The 17,674-nt window shown below is 36.6% G+C and overlaps 1 protein-coding gene across 8 annotated transcripts in view; it reads right to left on the reverse strand.

Moving 5' to 3' along the window:
• Positions 1-17,674, reverse strand: part of MAP9 (microtubule associated protein 9) — a 74,300-nt gene that overhangs the window by 50,558 nt on the left and 6,068 nt on the right. For 5 of the 8 annotated variants that reach the window (XM_069105600.1, XM_069105601.1, XM_069105599.1 and 2 more), the window contains 3 exons: positions 16,976-17,287; positions 9,020-9,252; positions 4,855-4,969 (listed from right to left, as the gene is read on the reverse strand). In XM_069105600.1, the coding sequence (XP_068961701.1) occupies positions 4,855-4,969; positions 9,020-9,252; positions 16,976-17,287 (660 nt within the window). The remainder of the gene's footprint in view (positions 1-4,854; positions 4,970-9,019; positions 9,253-16,975; positions 17,288-17,674) is intronic. The other 3 variants (XM_069105602.1, XM_069105606.1, XM_069105605.1) reach the window with 2 other exon arrangements.

The following is a 17,674-nucleotide window of genomic DNA, read 5'->3' on the forward strand; positions in this document are numbered from 1 at the left end:
ACACAAATTAATTCAGATCTAACTAACTGGAAAAATATCAATTGCTCGTGGCTGGGTTGAGCTAATATAATAAAAATGCCAATTTTACCTAAATTAAATTATATATTTAGTTCCATACCAATCAATTTACCAAAAAATTACTTTATAGATCTAGAAAAAACAGTAACAAAATTCATTTGGAAGAATAAACGGTCCAGAATATCAAGAATCAGTTAAAAGAAGTGCTAGGGAAGGTGGACTACCTATACCAGATTTCAATCTGTATTATAAAACACTGTCATCAAAACTACTTGGTACTGGCTGAGGAATAGAGGAGTGGATCAATGGAATAGATTAGGCACACAAGATTCAGAAGTCAACGACTATAGTAAACTATTGTTTGATAAACCCCAAGACCCTGGTTTTGGGGATAAGAACTCACTATTTGACAAAAACTGCTGGGAAAACTGGAATATAGTATGGCAGAAACTGGACACAGACCATTATCTAACACCATATATCAAAATCAAGTCTAAATGGGTGCATGATCTAGGTATAAAGGCTGATACTGTAAGCAGTCTCGTGAAACAAGGAATAGTTTACCTGTCAGACTTGTGGAGAGGGAAAGACTTTATGACTAAATAAGAATTAGAGAACATTATAAAAAGTAAAATGGATAATTTTGACTACATGAAATTGAAAAGCTTCTACACAAACAAAGCCAATGTAACCAAGATTAAGAGGGAGATGGGAAATTGGTAAAGAATCTTTACAACCTATGTCTGTGACAAAGGACTCATTTCTAAAATATACAGAGAATTGAGTCAAATTTATAAGAATACAAGTCATTCCCCAATTGATAAATGGTCAAAGGATATGAACAGGCAATTTTCAGAGAAAGAAATTAAAGATATCTATAAGCACATGAAGAAATGCTCTAAATCACTATTGATTAGAGAAATGCAAATCAAAACAACTCTGAGGTACCACATCTCACTGGTCAGATTGGCTAAGATGATAAAGCAGGAAAATGACAAATGCTGGAGAGGATGTGGGCAAATTGGCACACTAATGCATTGCTGGTGGAGTTGTGAACTGATCCAACCTTTCTGGAGAGCAATCTGGAATTATGCCCAAAGTGCTATAAATACTTTCATATCCTTTGACCACTCCTAGGGTTATATCCCAAAGAGATCATAGAAGTGGGAAGAAGACCCATATGTACAAAAATATTTATAGCAGCTCTTTTTTTTGGTGGCAAAGAACTGGAAATTAAGGGGGTGCCCATCAACTGGGGAATGGCTGAACAAGTTGTGGTATATGCATGTTATGGAATACTATTGTGCTATAAGAAACAAGGAGCAGAAGGACTTCATATTTACCTGGAGAGGCTTATATGAACTGATGCTGAGTGAGAAGAGTAGAACCAGGAGAAATTTGTACACAATTACAGACACAACGTATGTGTGATGACCAGCTTTTATAGACTGAACTCTTCTCAGCAATGCAGTGATATAAGTCAATCCCAAAAGACTCATGGTGAAGAGAAATATGTGCATCCAGAGAAAGAACTAGAAAGAACTGTGTTTATATCCAGATGGAAGCAAAATACCTGATCTTTTTCTTTCTCTTGTTTGGTTTTATGTCCTCTTTACCATTTTTCATTCCATCTGATTCAATCCGTCTTTATAACCTGACTAATGTGTAATGTGAAAGTATTTACAGATCCTATACTGGACTATATGCCGCCATGGGGAGTAGAGGGGGAAGGGGGACAAAATGTGAAACTCAAGGATTTGTGGAATTGAATCCTGTAAACTAAAAGGAAACAAACAAATTAATTAAAAAATAAAATTTAAAAATTTTTTTTAAAAAGTAAGGGGGGCTGCCATAGGGGATATAAGAGAAGGCTGATTGTGGAAGGGGTACTTAATATGCCTGCCATCTTGGGGTGGGGGTTAGGGGAAAGAAGGGGAGAAAATTTGCAACTTAAAATCTTGTGAAAATGAATGTTGAAAACTAAAAATAAATAAATCCAAATGAAAAAAAAAACAAAAAACAATTGATATCTAACAAACCAAATGAATATTGTTTCTATTAATTCTGTCTTTAAAGCTTTAGAAAATCTTTAGTGGCTCTTTGGCAGTATTCTATGAACAATGGCGAAAGAATACAAAAGTAAAAGATCCATGCCTCCTGCCACCAGGATCTGTGGGTTTGAACCCTATGAGGCTTTCCCTTTTTTTCCTCTGCGAATCTCTCTTCTTAAGTCAGGGTCTACTTTCAAGTTTAGTCATCTCTTTTATTATTTCAAAGGTGATCATCTTTATCTGAAGTCACTGTTTGCTGTCAGCTATAGACTTGAAAACTCTTAGATGGCTCTTAGATGTTATCAAAGCTCAAAAGCTTTTGTTGTTTTCTGGAGAGGAACAGTTTTAACTAAACAGTTTGGTCTTGAAACCCATACTAAAGAGTGGCACCAAGACAAGAACCTTGCACTTAAGCAAGTAAACAAAATGTCAGCAGTTGTCATATCTTTGATTCTAAATGTTATTTAAACAAATCATAACCAGTCAAAGAACATGGGTAATGTTTGCAAAATGAAAGCATGGTTTTCTCTATGTCATTATAGCAAAAGAATGACAGGTGGGAAGAGATAAACTAATAATTTTCCTTCTCCCAGTCCAGCCCTCACAGTCATAATATAAGGAGATATCTTTTGTGGAAAAGGGGTCAGCTATCCCCATGAATTAGTTGCTAACCAACTGCCACCCACAGGGCAGGTAAGTCAACCTAGCTGAAGCAACAGAGTACCTTCCCTCAGATGGAGACCAGAGCAAACATATCAAACAAGTCAAACCACCGCTCCCACCTCATCTTTCACTGGGCCATTATGGCAATGGCCTAGAACCCCAAACTCCAAACCCAAGAGCTGTGGGAACAGCAATATCCCCTTAAACTAGACTGGTTTTGAGCGCAGCCTCTACAGCTATCACTGAAAGGAGAAATCACTTTGAAGGCAGGCTTTCTTCATAACCATTAGCAACAACTGCTGACTAAATACTAGCAATAAGTCATCAACAGGCAGATAGACACAAGAACCCTAGGAGTGTGTAATGCCAAGCAAAGACAACTTCCCAAGGTTCAAAATACCAGCATTGGTGCTCTCCATTTTATTCAGTGAAAAATTAAGTACAGAGAAAATCAAAATATATCATCATTCAAAATACAGCATTCACCAATAATGTCCAAGTACTACTCCACCCCTGGACATTATAATTCATTTAGTCAATCCCAAAGACCCTCTTCTAAGTACTACTCCACCCCTATGCCATACATTCATTTAGTCAACCACAAAGCCCCTCTTCTCAAATGGAGATTAGTTTCCAATCATAAGTAAAGTACATTCATTTGTTCAATCACAGAGCACAAAAAAAAGTAAAAAATTCCCCACCCTTGGTTTACAACTGAATAGGCCATCTACCCCAGAGTTACAACAAGCTTAAATAGCACAGCATTTAATAAACAAAAAGGTCTTTTCTTCATCTTGAACCGAGGCAAGTTCTCAGCAATCTTTGTTCCTGGGAAGACAAAACTTAGCAAGGCCACAAGATACATTGCCAGTGTCTTCATTAATTCATTCTCTGTCTGCAGAACAGTCCTAGGACCCCTCAAAACATTAGCAAAACCCTCTTCCAGGATTTCTGCAAACATACAACAAGAAAATCCTTCTTCAGGGCCTCTGAACCAACAGCAAAGTTACAGTCCCTCTGCAACAACAGGACTGTCTTTCACCAGTGGACAAATCTGGCAAAACAACATCAAAACAGACAGACAAAGTACCAGCATAACAGCCATGTCTCATCAGTCCTTGGCAGTTCTGGGGGGCAGCTCTCAAAAGTCCTGGGCAATTCAAACTGGCCCTCAGCAATCCTCTCAGTCTCTCTCTGCCTCCAAGATGCTGCTTCCAAAAAGTTCTTCTGCCTCTCTCTTTTCTTGTGTCTCTCTAACTTTAGGTCACCAGATCCTCCCAGTTCAGCACTCTCTTTTCACATCAACAAGTCCATCCCACAAGTGGGAATCACAAGCTCTGGGTTTTAACACAATCAATCCAAAAACCAAGCCAATACAGTGGGATCTTTAAATTCCATTACTATTACTGAGTGGCACCCCCCTACATCCAACAATCAGTCCTACTTCCAGTTCAATTCTCATAGCTATTATCTGCAGAGATGGATCCTATGAAGAAGAGGTCAGCTATCCCCACCAACTAACAACATCCCACTGCCTCTCCCAGGGCAGGTAAGCCAGCCTAACTGAAGCAGTAGAACATGTAGGAAGAGGGAGGGGGAGAGGACAGGAGGCAGCACATACCAGGCAAGTCAAACCACTATCATCACCACTGTTCCTCAGATGCTGATGGAGAAAGTCTAGGACCTGAACCCAAGAGCTTTAGGAATAACAGTGTTTCTAGTTCAGTATCAAATGGCTATGATAATGCTAATCTAGTCCTTCAAATTCAAGGCTCATTTTGTTCTTAGTTTTTGTGGGAGTATTTCAAGCTCTCTCTTAGATATTCAACTCTGAACTGGAAAATCCTGCATTTCAACTTATTTACTCAAAGACCAAGTGGCTAAGTGTGAAGTTAAGGTGTCTCAGTCATATAAAAAATATGAATGAAAAAATGTTATCTATTAGTGATCTGAAACCAAATTATGACCTAACAAAATTAATTTTTGTATCATTTCAGCAAATACTTCTTTGTACTCGTATAGCTCATTAATTGAAAAGAAGCATTTTAAGGTTTTAATGATAAATATTAAGTCCTAGAATTGTCCTCTAGAACATATAAGAATAGGAAAAAAAAATTTATACCTTTCTTAGAAGATCTTTCTGTTGGTTGAGGGAAAAAGTGGTCTCCAAGATTTTCAGCATCTGATAGCTGGTGAGGAATTGCTAATGATGTTCGTGGGCTTGTTAACCAAGGACCCTTAAAAAATGATATTTCAGGGGTAAGTTTAATTTTTAGTGTATCTAATACACTACCAGAGTTGAGTCTAGTTTGTGATTATTTTGAACCCAAACAATTATCATAACAGGCCAAGTTCTTTGATTTTCTTTATACTTTCTTTAAAAAAAACAAAAAGATGAATTGTTTTTTTAAATTTTATACTATACCATATCTCCTCAATATTTCCCCTTTATCTTTCTTTGTAACAAAGAAAAACATTTAAACCGAACATAACAAAATTGTGCCTAATTCTACCCCCACCTCTTAGTGAAAGGGGGGAAGGTGAGTTTCTTTATCAACTCACCAGAACAATCATTATAGAATTTATATTTTCCTTCAGTGTTATCATTTACATTATTTAACCAGTATATTGCATTCTTGGTTCTCTTTTTTCATTCTACATCACTTCATGTAAGTCTCCCTACGCTCCTCTAAATTTCTCATATTTATTCATTTTGTATAGCAACAGAATATTAAATTATATTCACATATTACAATTTGTTCAACCATATCCCAAAGGATGAATACACATTTTGCTTCCAGGTTTTTGCTACCATAGAAAATGTTTGTGTATAAACCCTTTCTTTCTCTAGATGACCCTCTTGGGGCATATGAGTAATTGGAGGATTATTAAGTCAATGGTCATGAAGAGTTTAGTGAATTTTCTTACATAATTTCAAATTAATTTCCAGAATAGCTGGGCCAATTCACTGCTCTACCAATACTTCACTGGTGTGCCTGTTTTTCTACGGCCCTTCCAAATCAGACTCTTTTTTTATCATTGCAAATTTGATAGGCTGTGAGATGAAAACATCTGCATTGTTCTTTTTAGTAATCTGAAGCAATATTTCATGTGGTTGCTATTCATTTGTAATTTTTTTTGAAAAATGTTGTCTTGTTATGGATTTCTTTGGTTTTTAAAACATATCTCATTTGCAAATATATCTATCCCTCTCCTTGAACTCTTGTAACAAAGATTTTCAAAAAGAAATTAAAAATCAGGGCGGCCAGGTAGCACAGCGAGTAAGAGCACCGGTGTTGGGATGACCTGGGGATCGAATCCGGGCTTAGACACTTAGCACCCACCCAGAAACACCTGGCCATGTAACTTTGAGCAAGTTACTTAACCCCAATTGCTTAGGGGTGGCCAGGTGGCTCAGCAAGTAAGAGCATCGGCTCCAGTGTCGGGATGACCTGGGGATCAAATCCGGGCTCAGATACTTAGCACGCACCCAGAAATAACTGGCCATGTAACCTTGAGCAAGTTACTTAACCCCGATTGCTTTAAAAAAAAAAATGAAAAAAAATTAAAAATCCTACAAAACTAAATAATGTTAATTGTTTGAGAGTATATGCTATATTTCACACCCATACAGCTCTCTCCTACACATTTCAATGAGGAGAAAGTACATTTTCTCAACTTTGCATACGGCCAGTCTTGGTTAATATAGTTGCAGAGATGTTTCACTCTGTTATTCTTCCATTTACCTTGTTGTAAACATTATGGATAGTGTTGTTTTTTTTTGTTTGTGGTTCTGGTTATTTCTGGTTACTGCTTATTTGTATAAGCCTTCCCATGCTTCTCTGAATTCTTCAGTCATTGTTTCTTACACACAGTAACATTACATTAAATTCAAGTACTGTAATTTATTTAATGATTCCCTGAATCAATGGGAATCATGATTTTATCATATATATTTATGCAAAGATATTTTCCCCAACCAACAGTATTTACTTATTTTAACTGACTTTACTGGGGCAAAAACTTTCAAATTTTATGTAACCAAAACGGTCTATTTCTGTTTCTATCCCTTGTTTGGTAAAGAATTCTCCCCACTTTCTCTCCCAGGTCTTCCCTCTCCTCCTGCCCCAACTAGAGTTGAGTGAAAGATGCTTCCTAATGTGCTCCTCTAATTAAAAAACAAAAACAGGCACTTTGTAGCTTATTATGTGTAAAAATCAGAGCACCTGGGTTCAAATCTTGGCCCTGCCACTTACTGGGTGTGTGAACTCAGGCAAGTCACAGCCTCTCTAGCCCTCAGTATTCATACATACACACACATACACACACACACACACACACACACACACACATATCTTTAGGGGATAGATTGAAGAGCTCATAAGGTGCCTTCCATCTCTAGATCTGATACCTTCAATCCATGTTAGGCTAACTTAAGACAATGTTTGTTACAATGCCTTCCAGTTTTCCCAAGTAGTTCTTGGGAAAGAGTCTTTTCCCTGAGTTTGTATTATTCTCTCAATCACTGGAATGCTGCAGTCACTTATTCCTGGGTTTTGATTATCCAGTCTGATACCTGATTTACTTTTCTATTTTTTCACTAGTACCAAATAGCTTTGAAGATGATTAAAAATAAATTTTTAGTAACTGGTAATGCAATGCCCCTTTAATTATTGCTTTTTTTCCCATAAATCAAGGATGACATAATAATTTCTGAAAGGAAACAATAAAAGAATATGTGTATTTCTTTATATATAATGAAACCTTTACAAAAATTAATCATCTGTTAGAGCACAAAGTAATCATAAATACATAAAGGCAGAATAAGTATATCCTTTTTAGACTATACTGCAATAAAACTAGTGAGTAACACAGGGGACATTCATGTAAGATACAAATTTAAATGGAGATTAAGTAATGATACTCCTAACACTGAAGGCCTCAAAGAACAAATCACAGAAACAATTTATAGCTATGTAAAAGAGAATGAATGACAGCAATGAAATATACCAAAATTTTTTGGGTGATGCTAAGGCAGTTCTTAGAGGGAGAATTATAGCTCTGAAAATATATTTTAACAAAACAGCATTAATGAACTCAATACGAAATTAAAAAAAAACTAAAAATAACCAGAAAGGGAAAAGACAAATTGAAAAAAAAAAAAACGTAAAGCAAAGAGGCTACAAAAATGATAAGCAAAACCAAGAACTGTTTTATAAAAACCTAAAACTGATAAACTATTAGCTAATTATTTGATTAAAAGAAAGGAACATCAAATTATGAAAAGTAAAAATGAACCAACTAAGGGAAGGTAGGTGGATCACTGAATAGAGCATTGATCCTGGAGTCAGGAGGACCAGAGTTCACATCTGACCTCAGACACTTGACACTTAACTAGCTGTGTGACTTTGGGCAAGTCATTTAATCCCAATTGCCTTGCTTTCCCCCATCAAGAAAAAAAAATGAACCAGCTAGAATTCATAATAGACAATGGAAATTAAAAAAAATCATTACAAAATTTTGGCAGAAAAATTAAGAATATGATTACCTATAAAACTATAAAATGTACAAAAACAACATATATAGATTTTAAAAAGCAAAGAAAGAGAAATTGAACAAACAACAAATGAACTATAAAAACAATGCAGGGGCTGGTGGTGAGTCTGGATAGATCTCCAAGTGAACTATTTTATTTGTTGTTATTATATGTCCTTCATTCTTGAAGGGGACTATGACATCAGGAAGGTGATGCCATAACTTTGCAAGTGAACTGGATTTAAGTGAGGGAGGCCTATGCAAAGTCATCAGCCTTACTTTGTCTTCTAGAGCTATCTGAGTCCAGTGGCAAGACAGAGAGCAGATGGCCCCAGATGCACTGGGAGACTATGGCCTTTTTAAACTAATTTCTCAGGATATCTATCTACTTTATTAGTTCATTCCATTTAATGTAAGACAATATAGACTTTAAATTCCTTAAGGGTAGAACACATGTCTTATGCATCTTTATATCTCTGAGTAGCACAGACATAGAATGTGTTCAAATATGTTTTGATAAATGTGTTTTGATGTAAATGAATGAAAAGAACACCAGTAGTCATTTTCCCAAAACACATCCATTTGTCTGTACAATGAAACTATCTCATTTTTAGCTTATGTAATACTATACTTCTTTGTCATTAAGTAATACAGACGATTGATAAATCTCACAAAACAAAATTCAGATAATGATGATCAGATACAAAGACATATTCAAGAACAAGACTCAATGTTTCAGACGCAGTAATTACCTCAGAATTGGGGCTTTCAGAGAGAGTTCTTTGTTCAATTTCTAACATTTTGCCACTCAGCCTCATCAGAGATGAAGGTGCAGAATGTGAAAATTGTAGTTTGGCAAAAGCAGGGTTATCCTCCTCTTCTAGTACATCTTTATCACCCACATGGCTAGTCTTTCTTAAGATGCCTCTTAGCCATGGTAAAGGTAATTTAACATTTGTATCTTTTTCAAGGTTGCTGATGTTTTCTGTTGAGAAATAAAATACTTCAATTTGAGTACACAAACTTTAAACAGTAGAGCTTAGTATCAGTGATGCAGGTGGAAAAAAGTTAATTTCCTCACTAATCATCTGGACACTAGATATACAAAAATATCTGAGTCTTCTCGAGATAAGTATGCTCAGTGCATCTACCAATGATCCTCATATGATAAGTTTTAGGTCCTTTTACCTTGTGGCAGCCCTCACTATCTCTCCTTCTATAATGTAGTGACCAGAATTGGACCCAATTCTTTTAGGGAAAACATTATCTGATTTCAAAAAAATTAACTTAAAAATTATATACTGGACAAGCAGTAGAAAATGTGAGAACTGCCTATAAAATGCAAATTCATTTTAAACTAATATTCTAATATTAATTAAAAAAAACTAAACTGTACATAAGATTTATTTTTGTTAAAAATAACACTTTGGTAAGACCACCACTAACTATTCAGAAGAACAGAAGACAACTGCATTTTAGGGAGCAGTAAAAATATGAGTCCTTTAATGACCACCATCTTAGAAATTATCACTGATTTTATAAAGTAACTTGTTCGATCAAGTTTAGTTTCCTGAAGGGGGGAGAACTTTCCAAACATAAACTGGATTTTTGTTTTGTTTTGTTAAAAAATAGCAGAGAAAAAGAGATTTCAGTTGACAAAGAAAATTTAAGCAAGGTCACTATATGTGTGTCTATATATGTGTGTACACACACACACACACACACACACACACACCCGTGTAATGGCAATGGGAATTTGAAGATCTTCCCTGCCCCTTGTATTTGCAATCAAACAGGTACTTAGCACTTAGTTTCAAGTCAAGTATTAAGACCCAGAACTTGTGAATCCCACAGTAGGATGGATTTGTTTGTTGATATAACTGGAAGGGGCAGACCATGGAGGAGCTAATATTGTACATAAGGAAAAGCCCAAGCAGAGAGAGGCCAGAACTTCTGGAAGCAAGCATCTGGAGGCTGGGCTGCTAGTGTTGGAGAGAGAGAAAAGAACCGAACTGAAAAGAGAAATGAGAAATGAGGACGGAACTGAGAATTGAGAAGAACTGAGAAATGAGAAGAGGAGAGAACGGGTAGGAGGCATGGCTGTGGCACTAGTATTCTGTCTGTCTGTTTTGATGCTACTTTATCAGATTTGTCTGCTAATAGAGGATGGTACTGTTGTTACAGAAGTCCTGGAACCTTGCTGCTGGTTCAGAAGCCCTGAATGATGCTGGTTCAGAAGCCCTGAAAGAGGATTTTCTTGTTGTATGTTTACAGAAATTCTGGAGGAGGGTCTTGCTGATGATTTCAGAGGTCCACGGACCATACTGATGATTTGTGTTGATTCCTCAGACCTTGTTATTGGTTCTATGTTGATTTCACAGGCAGAAAGTGAATTGATGATGATGCCGGTAATGTGAATGAATGTTATTGTGGCTTTGTTAAGCTTTGTCTTCCCAGGAACAGAAACTGTGAAAGACTTGAGGTGGACTAGACACTGTGAGCTTTAGTACGTAACAGAAACTGAACAAGGAACTGGACAACAAAGAGCTGGCAGGAGCTGGGACCATGGAAGGGGAACTATGGAAGTGTAGAGCCAGGCTTGAGTTTAGATCAAAAGACTTCTCCTTGGGTATTTAATGCAAACTGAGAAGATCATGATTTACTGGGGGTGGAGAACTTTGACCTTTACAATTAGATGACTGAGTTAAGGACTTACTACTTAAGGATGATTGGAAACTAATCTCCAATCAAGAAGACTTTTTGATGGAAGAGATTAAGACAATGTGACGTAGGGGTAAAGAGTTTTTTACCTCTGTACTTTGTGTCAATTAAGAAGGCTTGCCTCTTTAAGACTGACTGAAGTTACTAAATGAATGTACTTTGTTTAAAACTATGTGACCTCTTTGGTGAAAACTACGTGGCCATTTTAGTGATAAGTTGTTATGCCATAACATGGTGAATGCTGTACTTTTGATTTCTGTGAATGTTTTGCCTTAATTCACTGCTGAATAAAAGTTCACTACACTGTGTAATAAGAACCTTGGAACTGCTCACAGAAGCAGTCCTCTGGGAAGCTGCTCATGCTTGGCTTACAACCCATTATTTACAAAGTTGTTTTCTCTATGGTTAAAGGTGAAAGTATATTCTCTTTTGTGGGTGTTAGCACGACACAGTGAGTCAGCCTTGAAATCATCCCTGATACATAGGGGCTATCTATCCATGGACATGTCACTTAACTTCCTGGTATCCCAGGAGACTCTATAAGACATACTGTAAGTTACAGAACAATTACAGACAAGAAACCTATTTCAATCAATGGAGAGAATCGTTTTAAAAAGTTCCCTATGTTAATTAGGTTGAGTCTGGGCCAAATATATGTGTGTTCATTTATTTCATGGCATAATGAACTGTATTTTGAATGCTATACAGTTATACTGTACTTGGTTCCTGATATTTGAAATATTATGTTCATTTCTGGTAATACATATTGGGAAAGACTGACAATGGCAATCTGAAGAGGAGAGCAAGGATGGTGAAAGGTCTCAGACCATGTTAAATGAAGAACAAGTGAAGGAAGCAGAAGTGTATATCCTGGAAAAAGTTGGGGGAATAGCTATCTGTCCTCAATTTATCAAGGTTATTCCATGGAAAATGGATTAACAAAGGGTAAAAAGGGTAGGAGCCACAGAAATGAAGAGACTCACTACAATGAATTATTCTCATATTAGTCTGATACTACTGGCTATATGGCCCTGGGTAATTTCTCCCCTTTGATTCTTTACTTCCCTCATTTACAAAATGGGGATAATAATATTTATAAAACCCGTTTCTAATAATGCTGTGAGGAAAGTAATTTGTAAACTCTTGATGGGGGAGGGGGAGGGGTTTTGGGTGGTGCCATGGTTGCTTTGAATGAATATGGGGTGATCTCCATATAAGGCCATGGGGGTGATCACCATATAAGGCCATAAATGTAAAACTGCGATGTGATTGGCTCGGATTCGCTATATATTTTCTTGTGTGAGAGGGCGCTCTCTCTCTCTCCGCCATGTAACTGTTGAAGAATAAACCACCCCGCTTCACTCCTCCGCCTTCTGTCTGGTGTTTTTTCCCCGTGAGGGGCCGGTGACGACCGAAGACCCGGGATGGGTAAGTGAGAGGGCCGTGGGGCTAGTCGTCTAGATCTGTTGTGAGGGCAAACGCCCGCAACAAACTCTGAAGCATGAAATTAAATGCTGATTAATGATATTATACTTAAGATCTTTCCCAGTGTAATGTCCCATGATAACAAGTGTTTTATTGATTTAATTACTATCTCTTAGGAACCTACAGAACATGATATCTCCAATGTGTGACCCTTCAATTCTCAATTTTTAACATTAAAGTACCTTATTTATGTAATTTATGATGTAGGTAGAAAAAGATTATTAGTTCTTTTCCTTAAACATCAAGTATTAATCACTGAAACTCCCACAAACTTACTACCTCAAACATATCTTGTATCTTAAATAACACAAACAATTTAGTGGAATAAAAGTAAATATACAGGGGGCAGCCCAGGAGTCAGGAAGTAGGAACTGAGTTCAAATTTGACCTAAGATACTTGACAGGTACTAGCTGTGTGACCTTGGGCAAGTCACTTAACCCCAACAGCCTTGCTTTCTCCACTCGGGAGGGAAAAAAGTAAATAAATATGAAGGAAGAAAGGAGCCAGGAGCATATAAATATTATTCACTGCCACTGAATTCAAAACATTTTCCCCTACTTGCTAATACTCTATAAGAAAAGATTAGACATAAATTCTTCCACCTTTCCTTCTACAACATAGGAATATAGCTTTTTGACATTTGCTACTTCTAATAAAAATTCCATTATAAAAAGGAATATCACTCTACAGTAAATTTTTTGTGGGGTAGGGAAGATCTATGATTTTATCAGTGTAGAGAAGCAATAAAAACTCCTTCCACCAATACGAATTGAATACTGTCTATAACTGACATCATCTGTGAGTAAGAGCTTTGCCTAGTGTTACACTGTGGATCTGACTCCAAGGCCCACTCTTTCTACTGCTATCAAGCTGCCTCTGTGATAATCATAAGAGAATTTAACTACAATACAAAAATAAAAGTTTATATTGTACACTTAAGTGAGTAAAAAGCATTTAAGCTTCCACATCAATTTAAAATTTTTATGTTTATTTCAAACAAACATAATTAACATGCCATCCTTACTCCATATTAAAAATTACAATACTGTCACTTAAATCTTGCTGCCATCTTGTGGTTAAAAAGTTAATCTTACACAACTCCAACCACAACCAAATCTTGAATACTACAGCATAGGTTCTTTGGTTTGTTAATTACCTTCAACAAATATTTAACCCTTGACTGGCTACACCCTAGCACAGAGCATACCCCAAGCCAGGCCTGCACCACCTGTGTCCCATGGCCACTTACGGCCTTCAAGCCCCTTGAAGCCCACCAAAGGATTTTTAGACACCTGCAAAAAATGTAGAAGAAAACATCCTTTCTATGTAGAGGAAATCCTTTGGCAGGCAGCAGATCGTGCAGGCCTACCCTAAACTATCTATTATATGATAATTTTGTATCATTAAGATGTAATTAGGAATGAATTAAATAATTGTAGACTACAGCCTCTTCAGAGCACTCAAAGGGTCAGGAGGGTAAACAGAAACAAAGGTGGTAGATAGATGGCCAAAAGAAGAAGGAAAGGTAAACCAAATTGAGAAATTTAAAATTAATTCCTGAAATATAGTTTTGGTGGGATTTTTTTTATTATTGGTGATTTTTTGGTTGGGGGTTTTTTTGCTGCTGCTACTGTAATCTTCTTAATTTCATCAGGTTCCCCAACTACAAATCAGAAGAGTAAAATGCCTTTGTTGTATTATGCTTTGTTTTTAACAACAAAGAATTGGGAAAGGGGAGATGTTATTCAAAAAGTGTGAATTTTTTAAAAGACATCATTTTTGGCTTTAGTCAAAGCCAATGAAGATATGCCATAGTGTGACTATAAGCAGTAGGAGACAAAAGCTTAAGTAGTTTAGGGAGCAAATAAAGGTAACAAAAGCTGAGTCTTTTGTTCCACTTTCCACCACTGAATTCTTCCCACCCCATTCATTCAATAAAATGACTGAACATTTTTCCTTATGAAAATAAAGTTCCTTCTAGTATTCAAATCCTAACTGTAAGTACCTTCTTTTGTGTTCTTAAAAAAATGATGCATTCAATTCATGATTTTCTTACCAATTTTCTAATAGCTTTTCATTCTCATTGTTAACAAAATAGTTCAGGCCTTCCAACACTTAAGAGCGCAGATTACTACAACAGTTTCCTAAATGTGTCTGTCTACCCCATTTCTCTGCCCCCCAACCACCTCACTCAGAAAAGGTCACCAGACATTTTTTCTAAAACATCATGCCAATGCTATATTAATCAGGACTACCAAAATTCTCAACTGACTTTTAAGGTCTTCTGCAATCTGGCCCTATATGTCTATACAACTCACTTTCCAATTCTCCCCAATATGCTTCATATTCTACTCCAACAGGATCTATTTTCTTACTGCCATGGAATAGGGGAAGAGAAAGAGAAGGGAACAAGCATTTATATAGTGCTTACTATATGCACTGTGCTAAGTGTTTTCCAAATATTAACATTCTATTGAATTCTATTGATCTTCACAACAACCCTATTATCCTAACTTTACAGTAGAAGAAGCTGACATAAGACAGAATTTAAGTAATGTGGCTAGTAAACATCTGAAGCTAGATCTGAACTGACTCTTTCTGACTCCAGGCCCAGCACCCTTTCAACCTGGCTGCACTTCCTGCAAATTGATTTCTCTCTCTCTATGTGTATATATTTACACTATGTGCATGTGTGTATGTAATACATACATCTCACAGGGATCATAAGGCATTATAGAGGCAGGGAACTCAAAGACCATCTAATCCAATTCCATCATTTTACAGGTCAGGACCAAAACAGTTCCAAGTTCTGAGTTCATCCATAAAGTTTTCCTTGACTCATTCTCTGTGAGCTGTCATTTTTCTGATCTATTACTACACAGTCCACACCACATAATTTAACTCTGATTTCCACTCAGTCTAGTCTTACTTCCACAATTAGATTAAAAGCTTTTTTGAAGGCAGAATTTATGAATGGATGAATTTAAAAGCATTTATTAAGTTCTTTGCCAGTCACTGTTCTAGGATATGGAGGTAAAATACAAAAATGAGACATTTTCTGCCTTCAAGGAGCTCAAATTCTAACAGAGAGAGATCACTCACACATACACATACACACACACACATATACACACACGCGCGCGCGTTAGAGCACTGACCATAGAACGGAGTATCAATAAAAACAAGAAGGCAAAGTCTATGAAGAACAACATCTGAAACTCTCAGTTAGTTAATCCCATACATTTTTGCCTTTGATATCTGGTCCACTTCTTTCAATGATTGAAACACACACACACACACACACACACACACACACACACATTCTTGCTCACATGATCAAGGCCAACCTGTCCTGTCAGTAGGCACAAACTCCCTTTGTCTATTCATCTAGCCTGCCCAGACAACCAGACTGTGCTTCCCTTCCTGTTCCCCTGGATAGTCTTCTTGCCTTCCTTCCTGCCGTAGTACCATTCTCTTTGTGGTCTTCTCTGCTTCTTACTCTAGGAACCATAACCAAATAAATGTCAATATTGACTCCGGAAAGGGTATGTCCAGATAATCCCCTGTTGCTCCACTAACCATATTGTGACTCTCCAAGCAACAACACCCTTCCCCAATAGGTGTGGTCACCCATTAGAAGGTAAAGCTCTTAAGAGTTCAGGAACAATTTCACTTTCAAATTTGTATGACCAGTACACTATACAGTGACTAGCAAAGAATACAGAACAATAAATACCCATTAAATGCTTTTCATTCATTCCCTCACTCATGCACCTTCAATTTAACTTCTACAGTGACTCCTTAAACTCACTCTAAAAATATGCCCAGGCCTCCCTTATCCTAAATAAATAAACCCTTCTCTTGATCTGGATCATTCTTCTATGCACTAACAAACTTTCAGAATTTCTGACTCCACTTCTTTTTCATTCAATTATTCTCAATCCCTTGTAACCAGCTTTTCTCATTACCACTCATTCTACTTCATTGGAATGTCCCTCTCAAAGCCAGTGTCACCAAATGCAATGGCCTTTTTCAAGTCTTTATTTTCCTTGACTATATGCAATATATAGTATTGCTAACTCTCTAATACTAATAATACTATTCTCTCCTCAATAAAATTTTCCATTGGCTTGTATCACTACATTCTCATGGTCCTTCATGACCATGATCTCTCTCTCTCTCTCTCTCATGCTCTATAGTCTATTTTTCTTGCTGCTCCTTCTTTGTGCCCTAATTCTCTGCTCTAGTTCTTCCACTGAGGGGTGCCTCCAATGCTTTATCACAGGGTGAATGTGACCCTGAGCTCTTGAAGATTTCCAGAGAACAAGCTCCTTCTCGTATGCCCTGTATAACTGTCTCCAGAAAATTGGCAATTAGGTAATAAATAGGCATAAAGGAGTTGCAATGTGAATCAATGAAGGGATATTCATGCTGACAAAATGACAAATCTTTAAGGTGAAATGTTAAGTTAGCAACAGCAACTAAATGAAAAATGAGGTACCTGAAGATACAAATTTGACTAGCCTAGGCGTAGATTTTGTTTTCATTTCTTCTTGTTCAATTTCCCAATCTTTTCCTTGAGGCTTCGATGAATTAATTCCAAATTCCTCCAAAGTGTCTGGTCCTTCTTTTTCTGTTTTGACAAGAAAAGTAGCTAAATCCTTTGTTACGTTGCTATTTATTATCTTCGTTTTCAAAAAAGTCATTTTTGGAGAATCCTTTTCTTCATCATCTGACACATGAAAATCATTAGTAAGATTTTTATTAGTTGAGTTTTCATCTACTGGTGTGTCAGAAAAACCTCCCAAAGAACCTGAGAAACAGGAAAGGAAAGCACTTCAATGCTTACACAGCAATTAAAAAAAACTAAAACAAAAAAGTCCATGGTGACAAGACATTAGCTTCCAAAGCAAATAAGACTTTATTACACTGACTAGAAAATGATAGTAATCAATACCATTGAAGCAAGCTAAATTTTGCGTTCAATTGACTTATGGCAGTTCCATAATTCATGAAAGGGTTTTGCAGTGTCAATTTATTGTATTTTTATTGTAGTGTCAAACTCAAATAGAAATGGGTAACTAATATGTAAACAAGGATTCTTGCAGCTATATACTGACTTGATTTAAAATATAATCTTACCTATGGTTTATTATTAGTTTTATTTATTTTGTTAAATAATTCCCAATTACATTTTAAT

Source organism: Petaurus breviceps, unplaced genomic scaffold (assembly GCF_028583685.1).
Source record: "Petaurus breviceps papuanus isolate PSGF00001 unplaced genomic scaffold, PetGlider_PUasm1.0 76, whole genome shotgun sequence".
NCBI lineage: Eukaryota > Metazoa > Chordata > Mammalia > Diprotodontia > Petauridae > Petaurus > Petaurus breviceps.